This window comes from Doryrhamphus excisus, linkage group LG23, assembly GCF_037039965.1.
Source record: "Doryrhamphus excisus strain RoL-2023G ecotype Guam linkage group LG23, RoL_Dexc_Guam_v1.1, whole genome shotgun sequence".
NCBI classification, from domain to species: domain Eukaryota; kingdom Metazoa; phylum Chordata; class Actinopteri; order Syngnathiformes; family Syngnathidae; genus Doryrhamphus; species Doryrhamphus excisus.
In genome coordinates this window covers 4,503,928-4,531,428 of record NC_136379.1, presented here as the reverse complement: position 1 = coordinate 4,531,428, position 27,501 = coordinate 4,503,928, and the positions used below count along the sequence as shown (strand labels likewise).

General features: G+C 41.9%; 2 protein-coding genes and 1 long non-coding RNA gene across 4 annotated transcripts; 2 read left to right on the top strand and 1 right to left on the bottom strand.

The window, feature by feature from the left end:
• The first annotated feature begins 257 nt into the window (after positions 1 to 257).
• LOC131105991 (putative carboxypeptidase X1) lies at positions 258 to 11,371 on the top strand. The gene is made up of 12 exons (XM_078788402.1): positions 258 to 382; positions 2,028 to 2,112; positions 2,179 to 2,341; positions 2,449 to 2,534; positions 2,838 to 2,961; positions 5,790 to 5,986; positions 6,062 to 6,241; positions 7,376 to 7,573; positions 7,672 to 7,768; positions 9,310 to 9,449; positions 9,514 to 9,616; positions 9,709 to 11,371. Exons 2-12 carry the CDS (start codon positions 2,092 to 2,094, stop codon positions 10,014 to 10,016), a joined length of 1,617 nt encoding a protein of 538 aa, XP_078644528.1. The 5' UTR covers positions 258 to 382; positions 2,028 to 2,091; the 3' UTR covers positions 10,017 to 11,371.
• elp1 (elongator acetyltransferase complex subunit 1) lies at positions 10,200 to 27,006 on the bottom strand. The gene is made up of 35 exons (XM_078788399.1): positions 26,824 to 27,006; positions 25,617 to 25,769; positions 25,464 to 25,545; positions 25,301 to 25,381; positions 25,080 to 25,165; positions 22,956 to 23,146; positions 22,726 to 22,849; positions 22,571 to 22,664; positions 22,283 to 22,513; positions 22,051 to 22,221; positions 21,898 to 21,976; positions 21,666 to 21,821; positions 21,469 to 21,575; positions 19,948 to 20,051; positions 19,794 to 19,847; positions 19,612 to 19,717; positions 19,398 to 19,513; positions 19,259 to 19,332; positions 19,092 to 19,170; positions 18,954 to 19,033; positions 18,741 to 18,878; positions 16,168 to 16,253; positions 15,884 to 16,032; positions 15,678 to 15,801; positions 15,346 to 15,443; positions 14,234 to 14,435; positions 14,098 to 14,159; positions 13,667 to 13,729; positions 13,504 to 13,564; positions 13,326 to 13,439; positions 13,143 to 13,242; positions 12,282 to 12,409; positions 12,046 to 12,197; positions 10,430 to 10,508; positions 10,200 to 10,350 (listed from the first exon to the last, which is right to left on the bottom strand). The coding sequence occupies exons 1-35, from the start codon at positions 26,971 to 26,973 to the stop codon at positions 10,283 to 10,285; spliced, it is 3,942 nt and encodes a 1,313-aa protein (XP_078644525.1). The 5' UTR covers positions 26,974 to 27,006; the 3' UTR covers positions 10,200 to 10,282.
• Positions 13,106 to 16,017, top strand: LOC131106032 (uncharacterized). Of its 2 annotated transcripts, none has more exons than XR_013625412.1 (3): positions 13,106 to 13,499; positions 13,652 to 13,791; positions 15,863 to 16,017. It is a non-coding gene; the product is annotated as an uncharacterized LOC131106032 (long non-coding RNA). The 2 variants fall into 2 exon arrangements; XR_009120042.2 differs by lacking the exon at positions 15,863 to 16,017 and adding an exon at positions 13,982 to 15,012.
• Positions 27,007 to 27,501: the final 495 nt, after the last annotated feature.

Here is a 27,501-nt window from a genome sequence, read left to right as displayed (position 1 = left end):
CACCATGGAAAACAGCTTGTATCTTATAGCGTCCTTGTGTCTCCTATGCGTTACCATGGCGACCACCAGACTGTCCTCCTCTGGGTCTGGAGTCCCTCAAAGTGAAGGACACCCAGCTGAGGGCCTCGTCCTACAAGCGGCGAGGTCTGGGCCCTCACCGGGGTCGACTCAACATCCAGGTGAGCGCCGCACGGATTCAGTCGCAACGTGGCGGTGTAAACATATTTGTGTTTTTGCCGCAGTCGGGAATTGAGGACGGCGACATTTACGACGGCGCCTGGTGCGCCCACGACCGCGACAGGAAGCAGTGGCTGGAGGTGGACGCTCTGCGCTTGACCCGCTTTACCGGAGTCATCCTGCAGGGGCGTAACTCCATCTGGAGGTCAGTACGCAGCATCATCCCACCCCTTTTGCTTCGGTGTTGGTTTCCATGGTAGCATGATGGCCCGCCGCCTCCATGCAAACCTCTCATGCCTTAGCAAGAGCCCTATTGATTTTGAGTGACGCCAGGTAGAAAGCTGCTGAAGGAACCTGGGATCAAATTCCCCAAAGCTGTTTATATGCCTCCAGTTTGTCTTTCACCATTATTTTATCTCATAGCAAGCTCCCTATTGATTTTGAGTGATGTCAGATTGAAAGATGCTGAATTGGACTCCCCAAAGATGTGAGTCTGTTTCTAAACTGAGCTAGCAACTGATTGATTTTGAATAACCCAGCATGTTTTTCACTCTTATGTGTCCCAACAAGAAGCCTATTGATTTTCAGGTAGAAAGCTGCTAAGGAACCTGGGATCAAACTCCCCAAAGCCGTTTATATGCCTCTAAAGAAACTGATTGCTTTTTAATTATATATATTATTTGTCCAAGCAAGAACACTATGGATTTTGGGTGACATCCAAAGGTGGTGAAGCTGTGTGTATGTTTCTATATTGAAGCAATTGATTGGTTTGGAACGATCCAGTCTGTTTTTCACCATTATATTATGTGTCATAGCAAGCTCCCTATAGATTTTGAGTGATGTCAGATAGAAAGATGCTGAAGGAAGCCTGGATCGGACTTCCCAAAGATGTGGGTCTGTTTCTAAACTGAGCTAGCAACTGATTGGTTTTGAGTATCCCAGCTATTGTTGTGTGTCCCAACAAGAAGTCTATTGATTTTGAGTGATGTCAGAATGAAAGATGCTGAAGGAAGCCTGGATCGGACTCCCCAAAGCTGTGTATGTGTCTAAACTGAAGGTTTGAATGATCGGGGGGCTCCAAGCAAGAACCCTATTGACTTTCAATGATGTTGGGTAGAAATATGTTGAAGTTGTGTGCTTGTCTCAAAATTGAACCAGAAATTGATTGGTTTTGAATGATTATTATGTGCCATGGCAAGAAGCCTTTTGATTTTGAGTGATGTCAGATAGGAAGATGCTGAATCGGACTCCCCAAAGATGTGAGTCTGTTTCTAAACTGAGCCAGCAACTGATTGGTTTTGAATAACCCAGCTATTATTATTATGTGTCATAGCAAGCTCCCTATTGATTTTGAGTGATGTCAGATAGAAAGATGCTGAAGGAAGCCTGGATCGGACTTACCAAAGATGTGGGTCTGTTTCTAAACTGAGCTAGCAACTGATTGATTTTGAATAACCCAGTGTGTTTTTCACTATTATTATGTGTCCCAACAAGAAGTCTATTGATTTTGAGTGATGTCAGATAGAAAGATGCTGAAGGAAGCCTGGATCGGACTCCCCAAAGATGTGTATATGTCTCTAAATTGAACCAGAAACTGATTTGTTTTGAATTGACCCAGTTTTGTACGATTATTATGTGCCATGGAAAGAAGCCTATTGATTTTGAGTGTTGTCAGATAGAAAGATGCTGAAGGAAGCCTGTTGTTTATGTCTGTGAATTGAAGCAAGAAACTGGTTGGTTTTTCATGATTATGTATTTATATATGATTATTATTAGCTTAAATGTTAGCGGTAGAGGTCAAAGATGGGATATTAGCACATGCTAATGGGGCTGATGTGGTTCTGATCCAGTTGGGACGTGGTCCACTCCTACAAGGTGCAGTTCAGTAACGACTCCCTGGTGTGGACGTCTTGCATGAACGGGACGGAAGAGGCGGTAAGTCTCCCCGCACTTCCTGCCGTCACTACATCTCCCCGTACGCCAACGGATCTCCATCTGCAGGTCTTTGAAGGCAACCAGGACGCAGAGACACCGGTTCTGGCTCTCTTCCAGGCGGGGTCCACAGTGGCACGCTACATCCGCATCAACCCTCAGACGTGGTACCAGAACGGGACGCAGGGGAACATCTGTCTGAGAGCGGAGGTCCTCGGATGCACGATTCCAGGTACCGGACCACAGTGGGACCACCATGGGACCACCATGGGACCACCATGGGACCACCAGGGGACCACCAGGGGACCTCCAGACAATGATAGTCTTCTTGTCTTCTAGATCCAAACGTCATGTACGCCTGGCAGGCAGAACCCACCAGGGACAAACTGGACTTCAGACACCACAACTACAAAGACATGAGGAAGGTGAGACTAAAGATGGGCATCATGGGACGCTTCCTGTCTGGAAGCCCCCCCCCCCAGCCCCCAAAAAACAAACATTATGGGATGTTTGGAAAACAAAGCATCCACATTCCACTGGCTTCCTTCAAGAAATGTGGACCACATGGACAAACAAGCTGGAGGGATTCTAACTGGAATCATTTTAATCTCGTGATTTGATCTCATCCGGACTTCAACGGCATTGGGATTGAAATGGAAATGTTGGAATGCTGGAAATGGAAACGGTGATGTTCCTTTTTTTTCCCTCCCCTTCCTGGTTCTTTACAGTTGATGAAATCGGTGAACGATGCTTGTCCCGACATTACTCGCATCTACAGCATCGGGAAAAGCTACACCGGCCTCAAGCTGGTTGTCATGGAGATCTCGGATAACCCGGGAAAACACGAGTTGGGTGAGGAATATTTGATCTTTTACGCTCTTTAGAGGTATATTCTAAAAGCTTTTGGTGAAATCAGAGCTAGTAAATATAAGAAAATAAGCTACAAATTCACCCCAGCAGATGGCATTTTAGGGTGGAATATTTGAGTTAGAGTTCATGTAATATATTACAAGCTCTTCAAGAAGCTATTTTAGAAGCTTTTTGTTCAACTTAAAATGATAAATGTAGCAGGGTAGTAAAATTACTGATGTCTTCAAGACAGCAGATGGCATTTTAGGGTGGAATATTTTAGTTATTTACTCAGTAGGTTACAAGAGCTCTTCAAAAGTATGTTTTAGAAGCTTTTTGTGCAAATTAAAATGATAAATGTAGCAGGGTACAATAATAACTGATGTGTTCAAGACAACTGATGGCATTTTAGGGTGGAATATTTTAGTTATTTACTCAGTAGGTTACAAGAGCTCTTCAAAAGTATCTTTTAGAAGCTTTTTGTGCAAATTAAAATGATAAATGTAGCAGGATAGAGAAATAACGGATGTGTTCAAATCAACAGATGGCGTTTTAGGGTGGAATATTTTAGTTATTTACTCAGTAGGTTCTTCAAAAAGCAGCTTAGAAGCTTTTTGATAAATGTAGCAGGGTAGAAAAATAACTGTCGTCTTCAAGACAACTGATGGCATTTTAGGGTGGAATATTTGTTATTTACTCGGTAGGTTACAAGAGCTCTTCAAAAGTATTTTTAGAAGCTTATTGTGCAACCTAAAATGATAAATGTAGCAGGATAGACAAATAACCGATCTGTTCAACACGAGATGGCATTTTAGGGTGGAATATTTGAGTTAGAGTTCATGTAATATATTACATGGCTCTTCAAAAAGCTATTGTAGAAGCTTTTTGTTAAATCTAACAGGGTAGTAAAATAACTGATGTGTTCAAGACAACTGATGGCCTTTTAGGGTGGAATATTTTAGTTATTTACTCAGTAGGTCACAGGAGCTCTTCAAAAGTATCTTTTAAAAAAATTGTGCAACCAAAAATGATAAATGTAGCAGAATATGAAAATACCCGATATGTTCAACACAAAAGATGGCATTTTAGGGTGGAAGGTTTGAGTTAGAGTTCATGTAATATATTACAAGCTTTTCAAAAAGCTATTGTAGAACTTTTGGTTAAATGCAGCAGGGTAGAAAAATAAATGTCTTCAAGACAACAGATGGCATTTTAGGGTGGAATATTTTAGTTATTTACTCAGTAGGTTACAAGAGCTCTTCAAAAGTATCTTTTAGAAGCTTTTTGTGCAACCTAAAATGATAAATGTAGCAGGATAGACAAATAACCGATGTGTTCAAAACAGATGGCATTTTAGGGTGGAATATTTGAGTTAGAGTTCATGTAATATATTACAAGCTCTTCAAAAGTATATTTTAGAAACTTTTGTGCAACAACCCAAAATGATAAATGTAGCAGATTATGAAAATAACCGCTGCGTTCAACACAACAGATGGCATTTTAGGGTGGAATATTTGACTTAGAGTTCATGTAATATATTACAAGCTCTTCAAAAGTATCTTTTAGAAGCTTTTGTGCAACAACCCAAAATGACAAATGTAGCAGATTATGAAAATAACCGATGTGTTCAACCCCGCAGACAGCATATTGCTTTGGAATACTTGAGTTGGGTCACAAGTACTCTTTAAAAGTATATTTTAGAAGCTTTTGGAGAAGTCCAAACTCGAAAAAATAGCAGAATTTAATAATAAACTAAGGATTCAACCCAGCAGATGGATATTTGAGTTACATCACACATTCACTAGAGCTCATTAAAAGTACAATTTAGAAGGTTTCTGTGAAATCTAAGATGGTAAAACAGTATTTTGGTGTGGAACATTTGAGTTACGTCCAATATGTTCTTTAAAAGTATATTTTAGAAGCTTTTGGTGAATTCTAAAGTGTTAAAAATAGAATACCAAAATCACGTATAGTACATATACAACCTAGCAGATTGCATTTTAGTAGTGACTGAGTTAAGAACTCTTTAAAAGTATATTTTACAAGCTTTTGGTGCATATGTTTAAAAATACTAAAACATAAGTTGACACCAAGTATCTTATTATTTCTTAATACGGAATCACAAGGCTGGTATTATTTATGATTGTCCACCATTGGTTCACTGTGACGCATGATGATGGTTGCGTCCCGTGATGAAGTGTACGTTGATGATGATGATGATGATGATATGGACAGAAGACACGTTGTTACGTTGAATCTCAGCCTCTCGTCTCCAAACAGGCGCTCCCTGTGTGTAAGTCCATCTCCTCTCCGTTTACTCTTGACAAATGTTTTCTTTGGCCTCCTTGGCTCCGCCCACACGGCAGAGAAGGCGGGGAGGATTTCCCACCTTGGCGATGAAGGCCGCGTACGTTAAACGCTGAAACCAAACAAGACGTCTACACAACTCCCCAAAAGTGGCAAATTGAAAGACTTCTTTATTTCAAGTAATTAGGATTATTCTGGAATGTCCATCCTGGCGTACGTTGGATTTAACGCCAACACTTTATGATGTTTGGCGAGACGCGAGACGACACATGGAGGGGGGAGGGAGCTGGAATGTGTCCTCATAAACACTTTTCAGGAGGACGTGTGACATTTCTGAGGTCTTGTTTGCAGGCCAAACAGGAAGCGTTAGTAGTAGTAGTAGTAGTACTAGTACTAGTAGTAGTGGTGGTGCTTTCCTCTCCAGATGTTCTAACCTATAAATGAAATCATAACATCATTGATAAGATGATTTAAGGTTCTTCAGTTCTTTGGCTCACGATGCCTTCATGTGTAAACATCCACAGGAGAACCCGAGTTCCGCTACGTGGCCGGGATGCACGGGAACGAGGTTCTGGGTCGCGAACTTCTTCTCAACCTGATGCAGTACATGTGCCGAGAGTACAAGAAAGGCAACCAGCGCATCGTGCGTCTGGTCCAGGAGACCCGCATCCATCTTCTGCCCTCCATGAACCCCGACGGGTACGAGATGGCCTTCAAAAAGGTGTCCGCCGCCATCGTTCGTCCTAACAGTTGTCCGAGTTATGAGAACTGTAATAGAACGTTCCGGTTCTTGCAGGGATCTGAGCTGTCCGGGTGGACTTTGGGTCGTTACAGCTACGAAGGCATCGACATGAACCACAACTTCGCCGACCTTAACTCCGTCATGTGGACGGCCATCGAGCTGGAGACGGACCGCTCCAAACTCATCAACCACTACTTCCCCATTCCAGAGGAGTATGCCTCAGAGGACGCCTTTGTACGTTCTTCTTAAGGTTTCTCTAGAACGTTAAAGTCCAGCTGAGGACTAACATCATGGTTGCGTCACAAGGTGGCGTTAGAGACCTGAGCCGTCATCAACTGGATGCAGAACATCCCGTTTGTTCTCAGCGCTTAAAAAATAGCATAATATAAAAATAACCCACATTTGAACTCAGCAGATTGCATTTTGGTTCGGAATATTTGCATTATGTCAAAAGAGTTCTTTAAAAGTATATTTTAGAAGCATTTGGTGAAATGAGATTGTTAAAAAATAGCAAAATATAAAAATAACCCACATTTGAACTCAGCAGATTTCATTTTGGTTTGGAATATTTGCGTTATGTCAAAAGAGTTCTTTAAAAGTATATTTTAGAAGCATTTGGTGAAATAAGTTTGTAAAAAAATAGCAAAATATAAAAATAACCCACATTTGAACTCAGCAGACTGCATTTCGGTTTGGAATATTTGCATTTTGTCACAAGAGTTCTTTAAAAGTACATTTTAGAAGCATTTGGTGAAATAAGCTTGTAAAAAAATAGCAAAATATAAAAATAACCCACATTTGAACTCAGCAGATTTAATTCTGGGTTGGAATATTTGCGTTATGTCACAAGAGTTCTTTAAAAGTATATTTTAGAAGCATTTGGTGAAATAAGCTTGTTAAAAAATAGCAAAATATAAAAATAACCCACATTTGAACTCAGCAGATTGCATTTTGGTTCGGAATATTTGCATTATGTCAAAAGAGTTCTTTAAAAGTACATTTTAGAAGCATTTGGTGAAATGAGATTGTTAAAAAATAGCAAAATATAAAAATAACCCACATTTGAACTCAGCAGATTTCATTTTAGTTCTGAATATTTGTGTTATTTCACAGAGTTCTTTAAAAGTATATTTTAGAAGCATTTGGTGAAATAAGCTTGTAAAAAAAAATAGCATAATATAAAAATAAGCCACATTTGAACTCAGCAGATTTCATTTTGGTTTGGAATATTTGCGTTATGTCACAAGAGTTCTTTAGGAGTATATTTTAGAAGCATTTGGCGAAATAAGCTGGTAAAAAAAATAGCAAAATCTAAAAATAAGCCACATTTGAACTCTTTGAGGACTAACATCACGGTTGCGTCACAAGGTGGCGTCAGAGACCCGAGCCGTCATCAACTGGATGCAGAACATCCCGTTTGTTCTCAGCGCCAGCCTGCACGGCGGAGAGCTGGTGGTCACGTACCCGTTCGACATGACCCGCGACTGGGCGCCTCACGAGCACACGCCGACCGCCGACGAGAGCTTCTTCCGCTGGCTGGCCACCGCCTACGCCAGCACCAATCAGGTGACTGCTACTCCACCTTAGGAGTATTACTACACTCTTAAAGTCGCTGCGTGTACATTTTCCATGTCCGAGAACGTGAGTATGACGTACCTTTACAGGTGATGTCCAACCCTGACCGCAGGCCGTGTCACAATAAGGACTTCCTGAGGTACAACAACATCATCAACGGCGCCGCCTGGCACAACGTACCCGGAAGTAAGAATGTGTGTGTCTTCGACGTTCCATTGTCATTTTTTTTTATAACTCGTGTTTAAGGACGTTTTATCGAAGTTCATTCAAATTGCTTCTATACACAATTTAAAAGTACAAGATCTTTAAAAGTATATTTTAGAAGCTTTTTGTGAAATCTTGAAGAGCAGAATATGAAAATAACCTACGTGTTTAAGCTAGCAGATGACATTTTGGTTTGGAATATTCGAGCTACTTCATGTATTATGTCACAGGGGCTTTTTAAGATATTTTAGAAGCTTTTGGTGAAATTAGCTGGTAAGAAAAAACAGCACAATATAAAAATAACCCACATTTGAACTCAGCAGATTGCATTTTGGTTCGGAATATTTGTGTTATGTCACAAGAGTTCTTTAAAAGTATATTTTGGAAGCATTTGGTGAAATTAGCTGGAAAGAAAAAATAGCACAATATAAAAATAACCCACATTTTGAACTCGGCAGATTTCATTTTGGTTCGGAATATTTGTGTTATGTCACAAGAGTTCTTTAAAAGTATATTTTAGAAGCATTTGCTGAAATAAGCTTGTAAAAAAAAATAGCAAAATATAAATCTAAGCTGCCAAATATAGCAGAATATAAAAATAAGATACAAATTCAACCAAGCAGATGACATTTTGGTTTGGAATATTCGAGTTACTTCATGTATTATGTCACAGGGACTTTTTAAAAAAGATATTTTAGAAGCTTTTGGTGAAATCTTAAGATGATAGAAATAACAGAATCAGGATCAGAACATGTGCTCAACCCAGCAGATGGCCTTTCAGTTACGATAGTTCTTTAAAAGTACATTTTAGAAGCATTTGAAATAAGCTGGTAAGAAAAAATAGCACAATATAAAAATAACTCACATTTTGAGCTAAGCAGATTGCATTTTGGTTCCATTATTATGGTTCTTTAAAAGTATATTTTAGAAGCATTTGGTGAAATCTAAGCTGCCAAATATAGCAGAATATAAAACTAAGATACAAATTCAAACAAGCAGATGACATTTTGGTTTGGAATATTTGAGTTATGTCATGTAATGTGTTGCAAAGGCTTTTTAAAAAGATATTTTAGAAGCTTTTGGTGAAATCTTAAGATGATAGAAATAACAGAATCAGAACGTATGTGCTCAACCCAGCAGATGGCATTTGTTTGGAAATTTTGATTGGAGTTCTTTAGAAGTATATTTTAGAAGCATTTGGTGAAATAAGCTTGTAAAAAAAAATCACAATATAAAAATAACCCACAGTTTGAGCTAACCAGATTGCATTTTGGGTTGGAATATTTACGTTATGTCACAAGAGTTCTTTAAAAGTATATTTTAGAAGCATTTGGTGAAATAAGCTTGTAAAAAAAATAACCCACATTTGAACTCAGCAGATTGCATTTTGGGTTGGAATATTTGCATTATGTCACAAGAGTTCTTTAAAAGTATATTTTAGAAGCATTTGGTGAAATAAGCTTGTAAAAAAAAATAGCACAACATAAAAATAACCCACATTTTAAACTTTTATGTGTTGTCAGGCATGAATGATTTCAGCTACCTGCACACAAACTGCTTCGAGGTGACGGTGGAATTGTCCTGCGACAAGTTCCCCCATGCCGGCGAGCTGCCTGTGGAGTGGGAGAACAACCGCGAGTCTCTGCTGGTCTACATGGAGCAGGTACTGAAGCCTGATTGGCTTGTGTGTGTATGTGTGTTTATAACATGTTATCATTTGTTTTAAGGTGCACCGTGGAATCAAAGGCGTGGTCCGTGACAAAGATACAGACGCTGGGATCGCAGACGCCGTCATTAAAGTGGACGACATCAACCATCACATCAGATCAGGTACTGTCAATCATCTTGTAGTTGCCCCCCCCCCCAATCAGCATAATGCAATCTTAATGCTATGTGACATCGTTGACTCTCATCCCGCTCAGCATCCAACGGTGACTACTGGCGCCTGCTCAATCCCGGCGAGTACAAGGTGACGGTGACCGCTGAGGGCTACGTCCCGTCCTCCCGCACCTGTCAGGTCATGTACGACTACTTCCCCACCATCTGCGACTTCAACCTCACCAAGATACCCAAACAGCGCATGAAGATTTTGGAAAAAGGAGGTAAACTTCCCAAAGATCTGCAGCTGCGTCTACGTCAGCTGCGTCTCCGCAAGCTCCGCCTCGTCGGCAAGGCCATCAATCAGCAGCGTGCCGGAGCTGCGTCTGCTAAACGGGCCAAGAGGATGTGATGATGACATTTAGAGACGGCAGCTTCTACCCATGGTGCTAAACATCTCCCGAATCCGACATGTTTATGGACTATAAAGGTCAGTTCCCATGTCGTCTTGTTAGCATCGTCCTTCACGACTGGACTAAACGTGACAAACTACATAATGTCATGGAGGTAAGATGTTTTTTTCCTACCATGAAATTACAAAGAATAATTATGATTTAGATGTTAATTTTTATTATTACACATTTTTCATTGTCCTTTACATGTTTAAATTAAAAAAGTCTAATTACAAATGGTCAGCTTCCACTTGACAGTGCTCCTCATCTTTGGTGGAGTGGAAACTTCCACATCTGTGGTGGGGGGAGAAAAAAAGTGAGCTGCAAGGGAATATCTGAATTCTTAAAAAAAACAAGAAATGTGATTTTTGACCTTGTTGTGACGTTGCGGGTGTCTGCTGCTGCTGGAAAGAAGCCATGATGCTGTTAGCTGTCGAGTTTGGGCCCGTGACCTGAAAATCATAGACAAGTTTCTATGATTTCTAAAATCACAAATACTTCAACTTGCTGATATAGTTCATCTTCAAACAGCTAAAATAATGCATAAGGCTAAAAATAAGCAATTAGCTAAAAATGTCATCCAATACTTCTCTACAAGAGAGGAGAAATATGATCTCAGGGAAGAAGTACATTTGAAACACTTCTATGCTAGGACTACGTTATGCTAGCCATAGCATTTCAGTATGTGGAATCAAACTATGGAATGGATTGAGTAAGGAAATCAAACAATGCACAACGATGAGCCAATTCAAGAAACAATACAAGCAGTTGATGTTTGCTAAATACAAGGATGAAGAGTCTTGAACCAGTCATGATGTGCTATACATATCACTATATTGACACTTACTATGGTACCCATTATGGCATTGGATGCTCATATCACCTCATACTTCGGTATGTGATGAAAAAAAAATCTTAAAAAAAAAAACTTAAACTATATTAGGAAAGCAGGAAGTGAACAATTTTTTAAAAATAAATAATACATATTAAAAAAAAATTAAAAAACCCTTAAACTATATTAGGAAAGCAGGAAGTGAACAAATGTAACAGTTACTGATTGTAAAAGTACCAGATGGAGAGGTAGGATTTAATAAGCTTTGCTTCTTCCTACTCCTTTTGGACATGTGGAACTGTGAACTGATTGTGATGCATTCAATTGTAATCTGATGCATGTTCAAATGAAATAAAACCATTACCAATGTTGTGGTCTGGGAGGGTTTCATTGTCACTATAAATGTGCTGCTTTGAAAGCGAGCATCAAACTTGGTAATGGTTTAATTTCATTTGAACATGCATCAGATTACAATTGAATGCATCACACAATCAGTTCACAGTTCCACATGTCCAAAAGGAGTAGGAAGAAGCAAAGCTTATTAAATCCTACCCCTCCATCTGGTACTTACTTACAATCAGCAACTGTTATATTTGTTCACTTCCTGCTTTCCTAACATGGTTTAATTTTTTTTTGTCACGCACCGAAGTACTCGGTGATATGAGCATCCAATGCCATAATGGGTACCATAGTAAGTGTCAATATAGTGATATGTATAGCACATCATGACTGGTTCAAGACTCTTCATCCTTGTATTTAGCAAACATCAACTGCTTGTATTGTTTCTTGAATTGGCTCATCGTTGTGCATTGTTTGAGGGTCTTACTCAATCCATTCCATAGTTTGATTCCACATACTGAAATGCTATGGCTAGCATAACATAGTCCTAGCATAGAAGTGTTTCAAATGTACTTCTTCCCTGAGATCATATTTCTCCTCTCTTGTAGAGAAGTATTGGATCTCTTCTCTGTAGGCAGCATTATGAATTATCCTTACATTAGGTACACAAGGCATCGAATAGTCTGCCTTTACAAAGAATGCCACTCTTAACCTCTGCAAAAACTATAAGCTGTACACACATGCTCTAGTGTGAATGCTGTCATTAAAGAAATGAAAAATGCTCCATCTCAACTGAAACAAATGAATTGATAAATTACCGGAGTGTGGCTGCTCTGCAGGTTTTGAGACCAAATTTCAACAATGGCCTCCTCCATCGTACAAAGAGCTTCCCCAAAGATGAGCTGCAGCTTCTCTGCTTGCTTGTCAAAGTGGAAAAGGACGAGCGCCTTGAGCAGCGCCTGCACCTCCTCTGCAACGGAGGAGGACAACAATCAGCTTGGCATCGCTGATGGAGCCTTCAGACAAAGAGCAGGGTATAGTGACGAGCGTTCACCTCGCATCTTGTCCACGGTGGTGATGATCTCTCCGAGTGCGAACATCAGAGCTCTGTCCTCCATGGGACTTCCTTCTTTCAGACTCAGCTTCTTCCTCTCAGCCTTGCGCCGGTTCTTTGACGACCTCCTGCGTCATACAAGGTCACGTTCGAGAACTTTCATCAGCAGTTTTGGCACTAAATCATTACATATGTACATCATTACCACTTTAAAATACTCCTTTGCCTTATCACTGCAAGATGTAAATGATAGCATTGTGCTGTACAAAAAAATCTATAACCACGTGACATTGCTCTCTCCTCCAATTGGTCAGGCACACCGATGCAAACAGGAAACGGTAGGAGTGAAGCAACACAAATATTATATATCTATATATTACTCTATATATTAATTTTCAGACATCAGCACGTTAGCCAGCTAACCGACAAGAGCACGTTAAAAGGACATCGCGAACAACATTTATCCATCGAGCGAACGCGACTTCGACTTAGCATGTTAGCGAGCAAGACAGCAGTTAACCGGGAGTTTTTTTTCCCCCTCAGCGTGGGAATGACATTTTGTGCTCTTAACGTGAACTCATATGTTTTATTGAAATCATACGGACTCGTGCCAACATATTCATACATCAAAGTTATAGTTAGTGTATTAGCGTACTGATGCGAGCCTCTTTCCGTTTACATTCTTGCGCCTTACCGCTGACCAATAGGAAAAGAGAGCGATATCACGTGGCTTGCGTGATGCATTTTGGTACGCCGGGATTTTTTTTAACCGTTTCAACAAGCGAGTCAACCCTTTTTTAACTCAATATCTCACTTAAATATGTTTTTTTAATGAATGATGTAAGAAGTATGTTTTCTTACGAGGAGATGCGTGAGTTACTGTGGGAGTACTTGGAGGAAGTCATCACACTGCTCGCCTCAGAGTAAAGCTCAGCGTCCGCACAGTCCGGACCATCCTCATCTTGAAGGCAAGAGGGGATATTTGGATGTTACCATGGCAACCACACATCTAGTTATAGATGTAGCATTTTTTTCGCCCCTCACCAAGCAAGCTCAGCCTGGCCTTCTCCTTTTGCTCCCGCACCAACGCCAGTCGGGTCCTGTGTCGCATGAAGGTGGCTACCTGTGTCTCCACAAAGAGCATCTGAGTGCTAGCCGCTGACACATAGGGAAAAAAGAAAAGTTTGTTTCTGTGACAATGGAGGAGAATCCAAAAAGGTACCTTCAAGCAGGGCGGGTTTAAGGTCCGTCTCGGTGATGTCGGCTCTGTCGTGCAGGTGGATCTGCAGCACACAAACATGATTGAACACGAGAAGAAACCAAAGCAATGATACACGTGTGTGTGTGTGTGTGTGTGTGTGCATATATAGTTTCATTTCACCAACCAATCGGAGCGCCTCCTCCCAGGCCGCGCCAGTGATCAGAGCCAAGATGGCCTCCTCGCAGTCCTAGGTCGCCATGAGAACCACGGTTAATAACGCCACTCTGATTCAGCACAAGAGCTCAAAAGGTAAGAAGTATTATTTTGTTTTGTCAGGTACTTAGATTACACTAAAAATATTTTTCTAACAAATGTGTTCATTGTGACATTTTCAATCGAGCAGGATACATGTGCAGACATTTTATTTATGCAACATCCATACTTATTATTAGCGATAACATTTGTGAATCATTTTAATGTTTTCATTGTGGTTTGTTAGGGGAAGAAGATTGTTGGAGGTCAAAGAAAGATCCTAAGATGGAGATCTTTGGTGCCATTTGTAATTGTTTGGCCCTTGTTTGCCTTGTCAATCAATGTCATAATAGTTGCTCTTACTTTGGCGTACTGGTCCAGCAGCATTGCCGCCTCCACAGGGCGCCGCTGTTCAGTCAGCTTCCCTTTAAAATGAGGAACGATATAAGTTTTTAAAAAATTAAATAAATACATAAACACTACCTGTTGCCTTGGTTACCTGCCAGGTCTCTGGCCAGCAGAGCCAACTGGTCTGGAGGCAGCGGGATCTGCTGGGCCACACAGATGGCGTTCCTCCAGCTGCCGCAGCTGGCGAACGCCTGCAGGGCACGGGCGGGCTCTTGGCATCGCCATAGCAACAAGCCGGCCTGCTCCGCCTGCTGCTGCTCCACCAGGTGCTCGGCGTAGGCACAGCTCAGCGCCTGGGGAGGTCAAGGTTAATAGTTGTTATTGCCTTTACTTGCAATTACACTGATTATAAATTGCCTTTGTAACCTCCATTTCTCCTTTAAACATCTTTTAGGCTTATTTACTCATGACTTCACTCGCTAAATGTACTGTAAAAAAGGTCAGTAAGGATAATTCATAATGCCGCCTACAGAGAACATACTAACTCCTTATTTCTAAAATCACAAATACTTCAACTTGCTGATATAGTTCATCTTCAAACAGCTAAAATAATGCATAAGGCTAAAAATAACCAATTAGCTAAAAATGTCATCCAATACTTCTCTACAAGAGAGGAGAAATATGATCTCAGGGAAGAAGTACATTTGAAACACTTCTATGCTAGGACTACGTTATGCTAGCCATAGCATTTCAGTATGTGGAATCAAACTATGGAATGGATTGAGTAAGGAAATCAAACAATGCACAACGATGAGCCAATTCAAGAAACAATACAAGCAGTTGATGTTTGCTAAATACAAGGATGAAGAGTCTTGAACCAGTCATGATGTGCTATACATATCACTATATTGACACTTACTATGGTACCCATTATGGCATTGGATGCTCATATCACCTACTTCGGTACGTGATAAAAAAAAAAAACAACTTAAAACTATATTAGGAAAGCAGGAAGTGAACAAATGTAACAGTTACTGATTGTAAAAGTACCAGATGGAGGGGTAGGATTTAATAAGCTTTGCTTCTTCCTACTCCTTTTGGACATGTGGAACTGTGAACTGATTATGGGATGCATTCAATTGTAATCTGATGCCTGTTCAAATGAAATTAAAACCATTACCACTAATAATATATTATACACCTTAATCACTGCAACATGGAGAAAAACATGTCGACACCCCACCTGTAATGTCCCACGGATACCTTGTAGTGAGCGCTGTCGGTAGGGTAAAGTCGCAGAGCTTCGCTGTAGAGCGTTTGTTCCTTCACCAGCTGTAAAGCCTCTGGGAAATGCTCCTTTCCTAAAAAAGACAGGACATGATAAGCATATTTACTTTTCAATTCAGACACATTCCGGCTAATGGAAGTACATTTTGGAAAAAAAAAATGGAGTCTTTAATGTGTCTGGAAGATTTTTTCCTGTCAATTTGTGAGCTCAAAAGGTCACTGATGTTATTTTTGATGGAGATTTTGTATTGTCATGTGATATTGTATGCTATTAATGTTCCACTGGTGGAAGTACATTTTAGACCCACCACACTTGCTGAGGTGCAGCAGCGCCTTGCTGTAACGTTTGAGGTGTTTGTCAATGGTGTAGCGCTGGTAGTTGACCTCCAGGTTCTTCAGCATGTTCAAGAAGGGGAGGTACTCTTTGGGGTCCTGTACAATGAACAGGATGTCTCACTCCAACACTTATCTGTTCATCCACAAACAACACAAGAAATACGCTGATGCTGCCAACCTTTTGGGATTTCTCGGCCACCATGAGCACCAGGTCAAAGTCGTACGTCCCCAGAGAGTGTTCGTACAAGTCGTTGACGTTGACCAGGAAGAGGAGGTACTTTAGAGCCTCCTCAGCGCTGACTCTACCGTCGCCTTCAGGTGGGTTCGCTACACACAGATACACAATAAGTACATAATCCAGTACAAAAGCTGTATCCAGATAGCGTTATACTGCCTGCTCTTTCTGATGTTGTACCACACAGGAACTACACCTGTGCCAGATACGTCTCAACACTCTCTCACCTCGAAGCTCATGGACTTTCTGCAGAGCGATCTCCAGCTCGGGAACACTCTTCTTCACGTGGGCCGTCAGTATGGACAGACAGAACCTGTGCAAGGAATTGTACAGTAGTACCAAAGGTGGGGAAACTTTTCTATATTTAGCCAAGAGGTGATATTTGGGTTTGACATGTTTTATGGGTGGCTGGACGGTGTACGAGTGGTTAGCACACAGGCCTCAATGCAAGGAGCCTCAAGTTCAATTCCACCCTCGGCCATCTCTGTGTGGAGTTTGCATGTTCTCCCCGTGCATGCGTGGGTTTTCTCCGGGTACTCCGGTTTCCTCCCACATTCCAAAAACATGCTAGGTTAATTGGCCACTCCAAATTGTCCATAGGTATGAATGTGAGTGTGAATGGTTGTTTGTCTATATGTGCCCTGTGATTGGCTGGCCACCAGTCCAGGGTGTACCCCGCCTCTCGCCTGAAGACAACTGGGATAGGCTCCAGCAACCCCCCCCCCCACCTGACCATCAGTAGAAAATGAATGAATGAAAGTTTTATGGGCATGAATGAATTGCTAATCTGGAGTTAATAAATAAAATAAAAAGTTTCTCTAAATAATTGAAACAAACGAAAGAAAAACTCAATTTTGTCTCGCCATGATCAAATTAATCTGCATACACTTGTGCAAATAAATGCCTTGTTACTAGTTAACTATCACAATTTACTGTATATTATGTAGTTCTAAGATTGTATTATGTTTTATTTAAGTATTATCAATTACTTGTGAAACCTACACCTTACTGTACTGCTGCTGATAATACAGTGCATCCGGAAAGTATTCACAGCGCTTGACTTTTTCTACATTTTGTCATGTTACAGCCTCATTCCAAACTGAATTAAATTAATCTCTTACCTCAAAATTCTACACAAAATACTCCATTATGACAATGTGAAAAAAGGTTTTTTTGACATGTTTTGAATTTCTTAAAAATAGAAAACAAAAAAATCACATTTACATAAGTATTCACAGCCTTTGCTTAATACTTTGTTGATCCACCTTTGGCAGCAATTACAGCCTCAAGTCTTTTTGAATATGATCCCACAAGTTTAGCACACCTATCTTTAGGCAGTTTTGCCCATTCTTCTTTGCAATAAGTCTCAAGCTCCATCAGGTTGGATGGGAGACGTCTGTGCACAGCCATTTTCAGATCTCTCCAGAGAAGTTCGATCGGATTCAAGTCTGGACTCTGGCTGGGCCAATCCAGGACATTCACGGAGTGGTTCTGAAGCCAATCTTTTGAGATCTTGGCTGTGTGCTAATGTCTACTGTCTATATGGTCAAGGTACATGACCAGTCTACTGAGGTCAAGAGCGCTCTGGAGCAGGTTTTCATCCAGGATATCTCTATATATTGCTGCATTCATTTTTCCTTCTATCCTGACTAGTCTGCCAGTTCCTGCTGCTGAAAAACATCCCCACAGCATGATGCTGCCACCACCATGCTTCACTGTAGGGATGGTATTGGCCTGGTGATGAGCAGTGCCTGGTTTCCTCCAAACATGGCGCCTGGCATTCACACCAAAGAGTTCAATCTTTGTCTCATCAGACCAGAGAATTTAGTTTCTCATGGTCTGAGAGTCATTCAGGTGCTTTTTGGCAAATTCCAGACGGGCTGCCATGTTCCTTTTACTAAGGAGTGGCTTTCGTCTGGCCACTCTACCATACAGGCCTGATTGGTGGATTGCTGCAGAGATGGTTGTCCTTCTGGAAGGCTCTCCTCTCTCCACAGAGGAACGCTGGAGCTCTGACAGAGTGACCATCGGGGCCTTGGTCACCTCCCTGACTAAGGCCCTTCTTCCCCGATCGCTCAGTTTAGAAGGCCGGCCAGCTCTAGGAAGAGTCCTGGTGGTTCCAAACGTCTTCCATTTACGAATAATGGAGGCCACTGTGCTCATTGGGACCTTCAAAGCAGCAGAAATGTTTCTGTATCCTTCCCCAGATTTGTGCCTCAAGACAATCCTGTCTCGCAGGTCTACAGACAGTTCTTTTGACTTCATGCTTGGTGTTTGTGCTCTGACATGCACAGTCAACTGTGGGACCTTATATAGACAGTTATTATATTTCCAAATCATGTCCAATCAACTGAATTTACTGCAGGTGGACTCCAATTAAGCTGTAGAAAGATCTCAAGGGTGATCAGTGGAAAAAAGATGCACCTGAGCTGAATTTTGAGCTTCATGGCAAAGGCTGTGAATACTTATGTAAATGTGATTTTTTTTGTTTTCTATTTTTAATAAATTCAAAACATGTCAAAAAAAACCTTTTTTCACATTGTCATAATGGAGTATTTTGTGTAGAATTTTGAGGTAAGAGATTAATTTAATTCAGTTTGGAATGAGGCTATATCCATGCACCCATCCATTTTCTATACTGCTTGTCCTTGTGGGTATGCTGGAGTCTAAAAATAATAAACTCCTCCAGCCACGATTTGAACTACACAGAATTAGCAATAAATCTGCTTTATGTGCCTCATGATAAACTAACCTGCAATTGATCTCATTTCCAATTCATTTCCATGAAAATTCCTGATACCTGTTGGGATCTGTCGCCTCCATGGTGCGCCGTAAAGCGTCGCACACCACGTCCACCTTCTTCTGCCCTGATGCGGGCGGCTGCTGGAAGGTGCAGCCTTCAGGGCGAGGGTACATGCTGCTTGTGGTGTCCTCCTCCCTGATGAGGAGACACGTTAGACACCTCATAAGGTTTCCTTCAGGCTTCCTGACCTGATCACGATGCTCTACTGACCTGAGCTCGGTGAGGAAAAGGTTGATGTGGTTAATGGAGCTGAGCTGCATCAGGAACATGTCCGTGTTCTCCAGGAACACCTGAAGGAAGCAGAAGTGTTACATTTTGGAGGCTTTCTTAAGTTCTTGTAGCATGTACCTTTGGGTTGTGGTCGTAAATGAGGTTCAGGTTGATGCGCAGCTTCCTCATACACTCAAACGCATCTCTGAACTTCAAACTAGAAAAAAAACCCCAGCAGGTTCGAAAAATCAGGAGGTGTGTATCTATGCCACTCGGAACTTGGTGGAGGTCTGTGCTCCACTTACTCGTCCAGCCACTTCCTGAGCTGAGCCAACACCAGAGCTCGATGATGGACAGTCTCCAAGTTCCCACGAGGCATCTGGACACAAACGCACCACAGTGAGCGGCTGCAAGTCTGAATGACCGTCACCACATTCGGCTGACCTGTAAGATGACTCGCGTGTCTTGCGGCACCACGGTGACGACGCGGGACCCTCTCTCCACCCGCCGCAAGGTCTCATCGTTTTGACCGCCGTCCTGGGCCAAAGCGGGCGGCAGCTCTGTGGGGTGAGAGGTCACCAATGTCATATTCATTTGCCCTCTTCGGTTTCACTTCACCATGCTTTAAAGTCGTATGGGCCCCAACCAGGCGTGGTACCTTTAAGGCTGAGCGCACTCAGCTGGAGGCAACGACACGTGTGCGAGTGCGTGGTGACAATAAGGAAGTCATTGCAGACGGCGAAGGACGATACGTTGGAGGCGAGCTGAGGAGGAAGCAGACCACTTGAATGCACGTGGTGACATCCGCCGACGCGCCCTGTACCTCTATGCAGGTCGTACCTCCACGTCTGCGGCGTACAGGTGAGATCTGTTCGTCAGGCCGAGCAGGCACTCCTGCACCCATTACAACAATCTTTGTCTTTAAATGACTTCAATGGAAAGTCATGCTGAATGTTTGAACTGACACATTTAGCTAAAAATCTTTTGACTTTACCTCTCCTCCCACGCTGCAGAGGGCGGTCTGAGTGCAGGGCACAGGGAAGTTGATGCTGCACCCACTGGAATCACGCCACTCCTCCACTGATGGCTCAAGACAATCTACAAAGATGGACAGGTAAAAAAAATGCTTATGACCTCTAAAATGTGGACAGTAGACATGTAAACAAATAAGATGTTAAAGACATAAATAAGACTTGTGCTTGTGTGCGTTGCTGTGAACGTGTTCCGGTGCTGTGGGAGCCAAGTAGGTTCACTTCCCCGGTCAGGAAGTGAAATCGCAGGCTCACAGCTGAGTTTCAGCATGGCGTGTGTCGCATCAAACATTACAGTAACATTAGTGACACCTAGTGGAAAGTGTAGAATACTACGTATCAACAATGCGTCTTCTGAATGCTTTGTTTGCATTTTAGCCAGTTTTATGCTTGGAAATGCATTCAAATGCCAAAAACACCTTTCCACTCATATTACCCAATGTAGTAAATATGTAAACAAATAAGATATTAAAAACATAAATAAGACTTGTGCTTGTGTGTGTTGCTGTGAACGTGTTCCGATGCTGTGGGAGCCGAGTAGGTTCACTTCCCCGGTCAGGAAGTGAAATCACAGGCTCACAGCTGAGTTTCAGCATGGCGTGTGTTGCATCGAACATTACAGTAACATTAGTGACACCTAGTGGAAAGTGTAGAATACTACGTATCAACAATGAGTCTTCTGAATGCTTTGTTTGCATTTTAACCAGTTTTATGCTTGGAAATGCTTCATTTAGATTACAATTTGCTTAAATATGCATAAGCTGTAGAAAATGAATGAATGAATGCATATTGTTTTAATAATGGTAGGACATATTCAAACACAAATTATGAATGAATGAATACATTTTGGAAAAACCATGAGTGAAGCTGCAAAATTCAAAGTGTGAATTGGCATTTACTTTATTTCTCTTTTTTAAACTGTATGCAATTATTTTTTTTTATATGGTAACTTGAATGTAAACACATGAGCTGCCTCACTGCATTCCCAGTAAATGCATGTTGTGATGGCTATGGCTCACTGGTGCCCCCTGCAGAGCAGAGGAAGTACTACATGAATGAGCATGTTAGTTAGCTGGACTGCTTTACATTGTCAGATGAATTACTAAATTACTGTAAGATGAAAAGTTTGAGTGAGTCAGAATTGAAGACGCCTAACGTCAAAAATGTGCATTTTTAAAAGCTTTTATAGGTGCAGCCATGATTTGTTGTTGTTATTTTGGAACAGTACTGGAGATCTACAGTCGGATCCATAATTATTTGTATGCTGTATCAATTTGTGGAGTAAAAAAATAAATAAAAATGAAAACCAACCCATGATAAAAAAAGAAAACGTGCGGTTCAGGGTAAACACGGGAAATGGTAGGTGAGCACTTAACGCTATGAAAATGACCTCCATGTGATACGATTAATACTTGTCAATACGTTTGAGTGCTAACTGGAAACATAAGGTGTCCTTATTACTACTTTAGAGTGTTGAGACTGACCCCAGAGCAGCTTCCTGATCTGTCCATCCTCCAGCTGCAGCGCCACGGTGCGTGTCTGGCAGCACTGAACCACACTGACCACAACGCCGTCCACTTCCAGCTGAGACCTGCAGCATCCAAACAATATCACGTTGTCACACATCACTGATGGCTTCAAGTCTTTCGTTTCACTTCCAGCAGGGGTTCTTGTTCGGTACCTGACGGAGAGCGTGTCTGCAACGTCCTGGGAGGGGCACAGCATCATCAGGGTGGAGGAGGTGGGCAACAGACCGCAGCTGATGGCTACAAAGAGACCGTCCTGCAGCCACAGTAGATGCCGCAGTGACAGTGGCGCCTCCTGGTGGACGGCAACTCTGATAAATACATAAGAGAAATATAACATTCACTTTATTTTTTCTATAATCGACAAAAAATGTTCATGGAAGTTACCTGAAGATGTTTTTGAGGAGTAGGGGGCGAGACACAGTCCTGAATCCATCTGCGTCCTTGTCATGTTTTTCTCCTAAATCTGGTCAGTAAAAACATGTTAGCAATTCTAAAGTTCATTTTTAGCAGGCCGATGTTTTTATCATGAACACCCACCTTGGCTAAAGACCGATATGTTTCCATTGACAGTGAACGCCGCCAGCTGATTGGTCCCCTGAGGCCGGCAGAGGAACGTCACCTGATTAACGGCGGAGCTCAGCTGGAGCTCAAAGGAACACATGGGAGGAGGAACCACACACTGCCTGAAGGTGGTCACTAGTACCTTGTCTAGAGGAGGGTAAGAACTATGAACCTTTCCTCATCTTCCTCGCATTCCATTGGTCCTCACCTCCATCAATCACGGCCACGTTGGCGTTATCCGAGGCGTCCAGCCCGGGGCTCTTCTCCGTCGTCCAGCCCCAGTCGTACGTGAGGATCCCCCACCCGCGAGTCACCACGTGTAGCCGTAGGGGGCGCTCAGGGTCCCAGCACATACACGCCGGAGCATTCTGGGGGTCTTTGCCAAAGTCCAGGCTCTGCTTCAGGTACCAGTGGTAGTTCCCCACCGTCCACAGCTGGACTGTTGGGAGAAGATGGACAATGTTTCATGGCATATGAGAAAGTGGACTGGACTTACCGCATGTGTTGATGTCTCCGTGCTCCCCTGCTGTTAAATCCTCTAACCAAACTGCGAGGACGGTGGAGTCGTTGTTCCACAGCAGCTCCTTCACCTGATAGGAAAACATCATCATCATCGGTCTTGAACGGGACAACTAATGTATAAAAACCTGCCTTGGCTTGGTCCTTGTTGAATGGCAGGGTGAAGTCTCCATGGAGAAGTCCATTCTTTTCCATGAAGATCACGCTGTGCTTGTTGGGGTGCCGCTGGGTGCTCGCCATCAGGCTGCCCGAGGGTCTGAAACATGGAGATTCCTTCACATGGATTCCCACTTGGCAGTCTAGGAAGGCCTAGAGGTCCTCACATGTTTTGCTAAGATCAAGCTTTAATAAGCACTTCTCACTTCCAGCACAGCGCCTGCTCCAGGCCATTGACGGGTTCACTGGTGGCCTGCAGGACGCCCTCTCTGTTCCACACTCGGACTTTCCGGGCTCCGGTTTGGGGACAGACGGCACCGACTGCAAAGAGCTGTCCGTCACCTCGCCATGTCACCCGAGGCCTGCGGTCGTCCCATTCTGGCGCTGGCTGGACTTCCTGCACGTATTACACATACTGAATTTTTCAACCCTGCATGTATTCACAAATTTCCTTTTTCTGCTTTAAATATTAATTTTATTTAAATATCAATTTAATTAATTAAGAACATTAATTTTATTACTAACTTAAATAGAAAGTGGTTTGATGGCACCATGTGAAGGGGTGGGAGGAACAAAACAGTGTTGTAGCTATGAAGTCACTCAACATTTTCTAGCAGGAAGATGCTTTGACAAGACTTGATATTTTCCAAATACTGTCAAACCTCGGTTTTCCAACACCTCACTTTTCATATGATTTGATTTTTGGAGAAAATTAGTGATGCTACAAGAGGTGCTGGGGCTTCAAAGCACGTGTCGAGTAATCGGGTGGGCACTTCCACGAAGCGTGTACCGTGGCTTGATTCATTGGGGGGGGGGGGGGGTCGGAATTGATTATGTCTAAAGTTGGGGTACAATAATAACTCATCCATGTTCAGGCATTAAAGTGCCTTTCACAAACATAAAGACAAAACTGGACCTTCACCCATCCATGGTAAGGTTAATAGTACTACATTATAATATTAATATATTACAGTATTACCAACACAACTTATGTTCATTGTGCATATGAAAGATTACACGTTTTTATCAGACACAAGAAAACAAGAGGATGAGGCCCTTGTTGACATGGATGTTAAAGATACACAACCCTAAAGTATAGTGGAGATGTATCAAAAAAGAGGAATCACCTCAAACCAAGAAAAAATGATTATTGAATACAAATCAATTAAATCTCCCATATTCTGTCCAAGTTACACAAGCATACATCTTCCTAGTTACACAAGCACCTTCCACGATGAAGCTAGCCATATCACATGCTACATGGCATTTATGCACAAGAAAACATTAATTTTATATATACTAGAGAAAATGTATGCCCAAATTCACCCTCAGTTCTCGTACACTGTTTATAAATGTGCAAAACTGAATTTAAAATGGGGTTATAATTATAACAGGCATTTTATATAGTTTCGAACAGGGGTCTCAAACACGCGGCCCGTGGGCCAAATGTGGCCCGCAGGACACTAGTTTGAGGCCCCCGCCTTGATATGAAAGTTTAATGTCAGTGCGGCCCGCGCAAGTTTGATATGGATGCTGTATGGTATCATGTACCCAGAAAAAATTATTACGTTTGATTCATGTTCATGTTAAAGGTTAAATAACTGTTAATAGTTATCCTCCCTATCCGTGTGGAAGTGGTACGTTTTTGGCTATTTAAGTTTAAAGGAAATAACTTGGAGGCTACCGTTTAGGTCGCTAGCTCTCTAGTTTGCGAGTTAGCATGTGTCTCAAGACCCTGCAGTTGCGCAATATGTTGTAAATAAAAAGAGTATAAATGTGACTATAGTCGTGTTTTGTCATGTCTACAGGGCTCTAATAATGCTTTGTTCATTTTAATCTGAAAAAATAATTTGTCTACCCACCAACTATGTGGTTTCTTAAGTTTTTATTATTATTATTATATTTATTTATTACTGATTGATTGATTTTCTTTATTCTTGATTTGTTTATTTATTTTTCATCTTATTTTGTGCAGAAAAATAAAAATTAAGATATTTGAGAACAGTGGAATGTTTTATCAGAGTTTTTATTGTAGAAAATCGGAACCAAAGCACTGAAAAAGTTAGTATATTTTTCTGTTTTTAATAAATGCGGGTTTTTTTTTTGGGAAAACCTGATGCGGCCCAGTCTCGCCCAGACCCTAGCTCCAGTGGCCCCCAAGTAAATTGAGTTTGAGACCCCTGGTTTAGAATATCAAAAATGGGCATTTTATTCTGATATTCTTTGTTTTTTCAGCATTTGCTACTATATGATCAACTATACAAATATGTATTAAATACAAACGTTAGTGTGGAAAACATGTTCCACAACCTATGATGTTTGTGTCAAACCTGAGCCTTCCTCTGTGCGGCCTGTTTGCCCTCCGAGCCGTGGAACTGAGTCTCTTTCTTGCCCCAGCCCACCGTGATGAACTTCCCTGCATGGTAAGGTCATTTTTATTTACTATATTAGATTCAAATGTATTGTCTTTACACATGCAGAAGTACAAGGTAACCAATGCAGGTTGACGTCTAAAGCAGAAATGCAGAATAATAAATGAGAGCCACCATACCTTCACCAAAGTCATCCTGGTGAATTGAAAACTCTGCGATGGGCTCAAAGGTTTTTGTCATCATGATGATCGTTTCCTGGCCTGTAAGATAGAAAACTATTATTAATGATTGTGACATTTTTTGTGTTGTTGTGTACTGTAAATATTCCTGTGACTTGCTGACCAGTAGTGAGAACGACAAGCTCCTCATCAGGACTCCAGCTCATTGACGTCAGGCCACTGTCGACACTGCCAACACACTCCAACTGCACACCGGCAAGAAATTCAAGTAAGCACAAGTAAGCCCACCATCGAAACATTGCACTTTGCAACACACCTGACAGGTATTGAGGTTAAAGAGGATGACATCTCCGTCAGCGGTAGCCAAACACGCTGACTCAACTTCCGGTAGGTCCCGCAGCCCAACCAAGAAGCCGCTGCCATCCTCTGGGAGGAAACCATCCCCGGTCAGGGAGGCCTCACTCACCACCTGCATGATCACAAAAGTGAAGCATAGTTACTAGGGACAACGTGTAACGTCATCGATGACATCGACACAAAAAATACATCAACACAAGAACTGCATATCGATGCGCCTTCACTCAGAATTAGTGGTGGACAAAACCGTTCATTCCGATTCATTCAGTAAAAAGAGACGTTAATTTCAGTCAATTGGTGGTTAGCCTGTGATCCCCCCCCCCTGTGCAAAGACCAGGTCAGTCCTGTCGAGTCAGTCCGTTCACTCATTCACGTTCGTTTCGACTCAACAGCTCACTAACTAGTGCTGTGTCGGTCATGAATAAAACGGCCAGCAGACTGAATGGGTATTTATGGGCGGTTCATTCGTTCGCAAAAAAGAACCAGTTCTTTTGACCCTTTTGCTCACGAACGCCACACCACTACTCAGAATCAAAACATGGCGGCAGCTGCGGCAACAAGTTTCAGTGAGTCCGGCCAGAAGAAAAGATTGCGCAACAGAGTATCCAAAGTATGGGAATACTTCACGCCAAAAGGTAATGATGCGGTGGTTTGTGACCGATGCAAAATTGAGATGGCACCATCACCTATTGAGGTAGCACCCAGGAGCTCCTTGGAAGGAGAAGATGCCTTTTTTTTTCCTTGTTTGCAATGATTAATCCCGTCAATCATCCAAATTGCACCATGTAACTTGTGCCCCAGCCTCGCACATACAGAGCATGTGCACACACAAAAACACACTCTCACACACTCGCGTCTTGCTGACACTTAACTGACACAGACACACACTCCTCAAATACACGCTGTAGTTAGTTGTATTTCTATTATTATTATTATTAGTATTATTCATGTTATTATACTTTATTGATATAGGCAGATCATTTACAAATATAATTTTTTATTAACCTGTGCATGTGGTTTATGTTTTCAGGAACTAATCAGGGACTTTCAGGGATTAATCGATGCATCGGAAATCTATTTTCTAGATTAATCGATTACAGAAATAATCGTTTAACCCAACCCTTTTAGTTACTATGACCACATGGCTATCACCCTTCAGGTCTTACCTGTCCTAATTGAGGGTTGAACTCTGTGATGGAGTACTGGGAGGCAACCAGTAGTGTTCCAGTGTCGACTCGGGAAGACAAACACTGCGGGGAGCCCTGGCCTTGCAGCTCTGAAGTCTGCAAGCTCTTCAGCAACTTTAAGTTCCTCATTTAATCTCAGGCTGACCGAAAACACTGCACAAAGACCTGCAACAAGAAAAATAAGGATAATAATATTCATTTTTGATTATCATTGGCAGAGAGTTACAAACAAAGTAGCAAAACACTTAATACTGAGAGCTGTTTCTAATATTTGGCCCTCACTATGGACTACATAGCCAACGACTAATGACGTCACCAATTCATTTAATCAATAAAGCTATTTCCATTTTAGGGTGCCAACTACTTCTCGAATACAAATACTAAAAACCTAAAACCACTAAAAACCTTACACTTGTAACACAACTGAGTAGATGTATACACACACGACACTTAATCATTGTGTTAAGTCGCTGCATGTCCGAAAACGGAACGCTAGCTTACCGCTTAGCTTGCAGCTTTTTTCTTCATCAAATTGACAACAATCTAAGAATTAGATCCCCGTTGCTCTTTGGCCCATAACATGTAACAAAAGAACCGACAGGACCGTTTATTGTGGTGTAGCAAAACATCAACACACGTGGCGACGTCAAGCTAATA

Bases quoted from the DNA above. Each gene is read 5' to 3' on its own strand.
- LOC131105991 (XM_078788402.1), top strand. From the start codon at position 2,092: ATGAACGGGACGGAAGAGGCG. The intron at 7,574-7,671 runs GTGACTGCTACT...GTACCTTTACAG, and splicing joins CCTACGCCAGCACCAATCAG to GTGATGTCCAACCCTGACCG. The intron at 9,617-9,708 runs GTACTGTCAATC...CATCCCGCTCAG, and splicing joins CAACCATCACATCAGATCAG to CATCCAACGGTGACTACTGG.
- elp1 (XM_078788399.1), bottom strand. From the start codon at position 26,973: ATGAGGAACTTAAAGTTGCTGAAGAGCTTGCAGACTTCAGAGCTGCAA. The intron at 23,147-25,079 runs GTTTGACACAAA...TAATACGTGCAG, and splicing joins CCGCACAGAGGAAGGCTCAG to GAAGTCCAGCCAGCGCCAGA. The intron at 21,822-21,897 runs GTAACTTCCATG...TGTATTTATCAG, and splicing joins CTCCTCAAAAACATCTTCAG to AGTTGCCGTCCACCAGGAGG.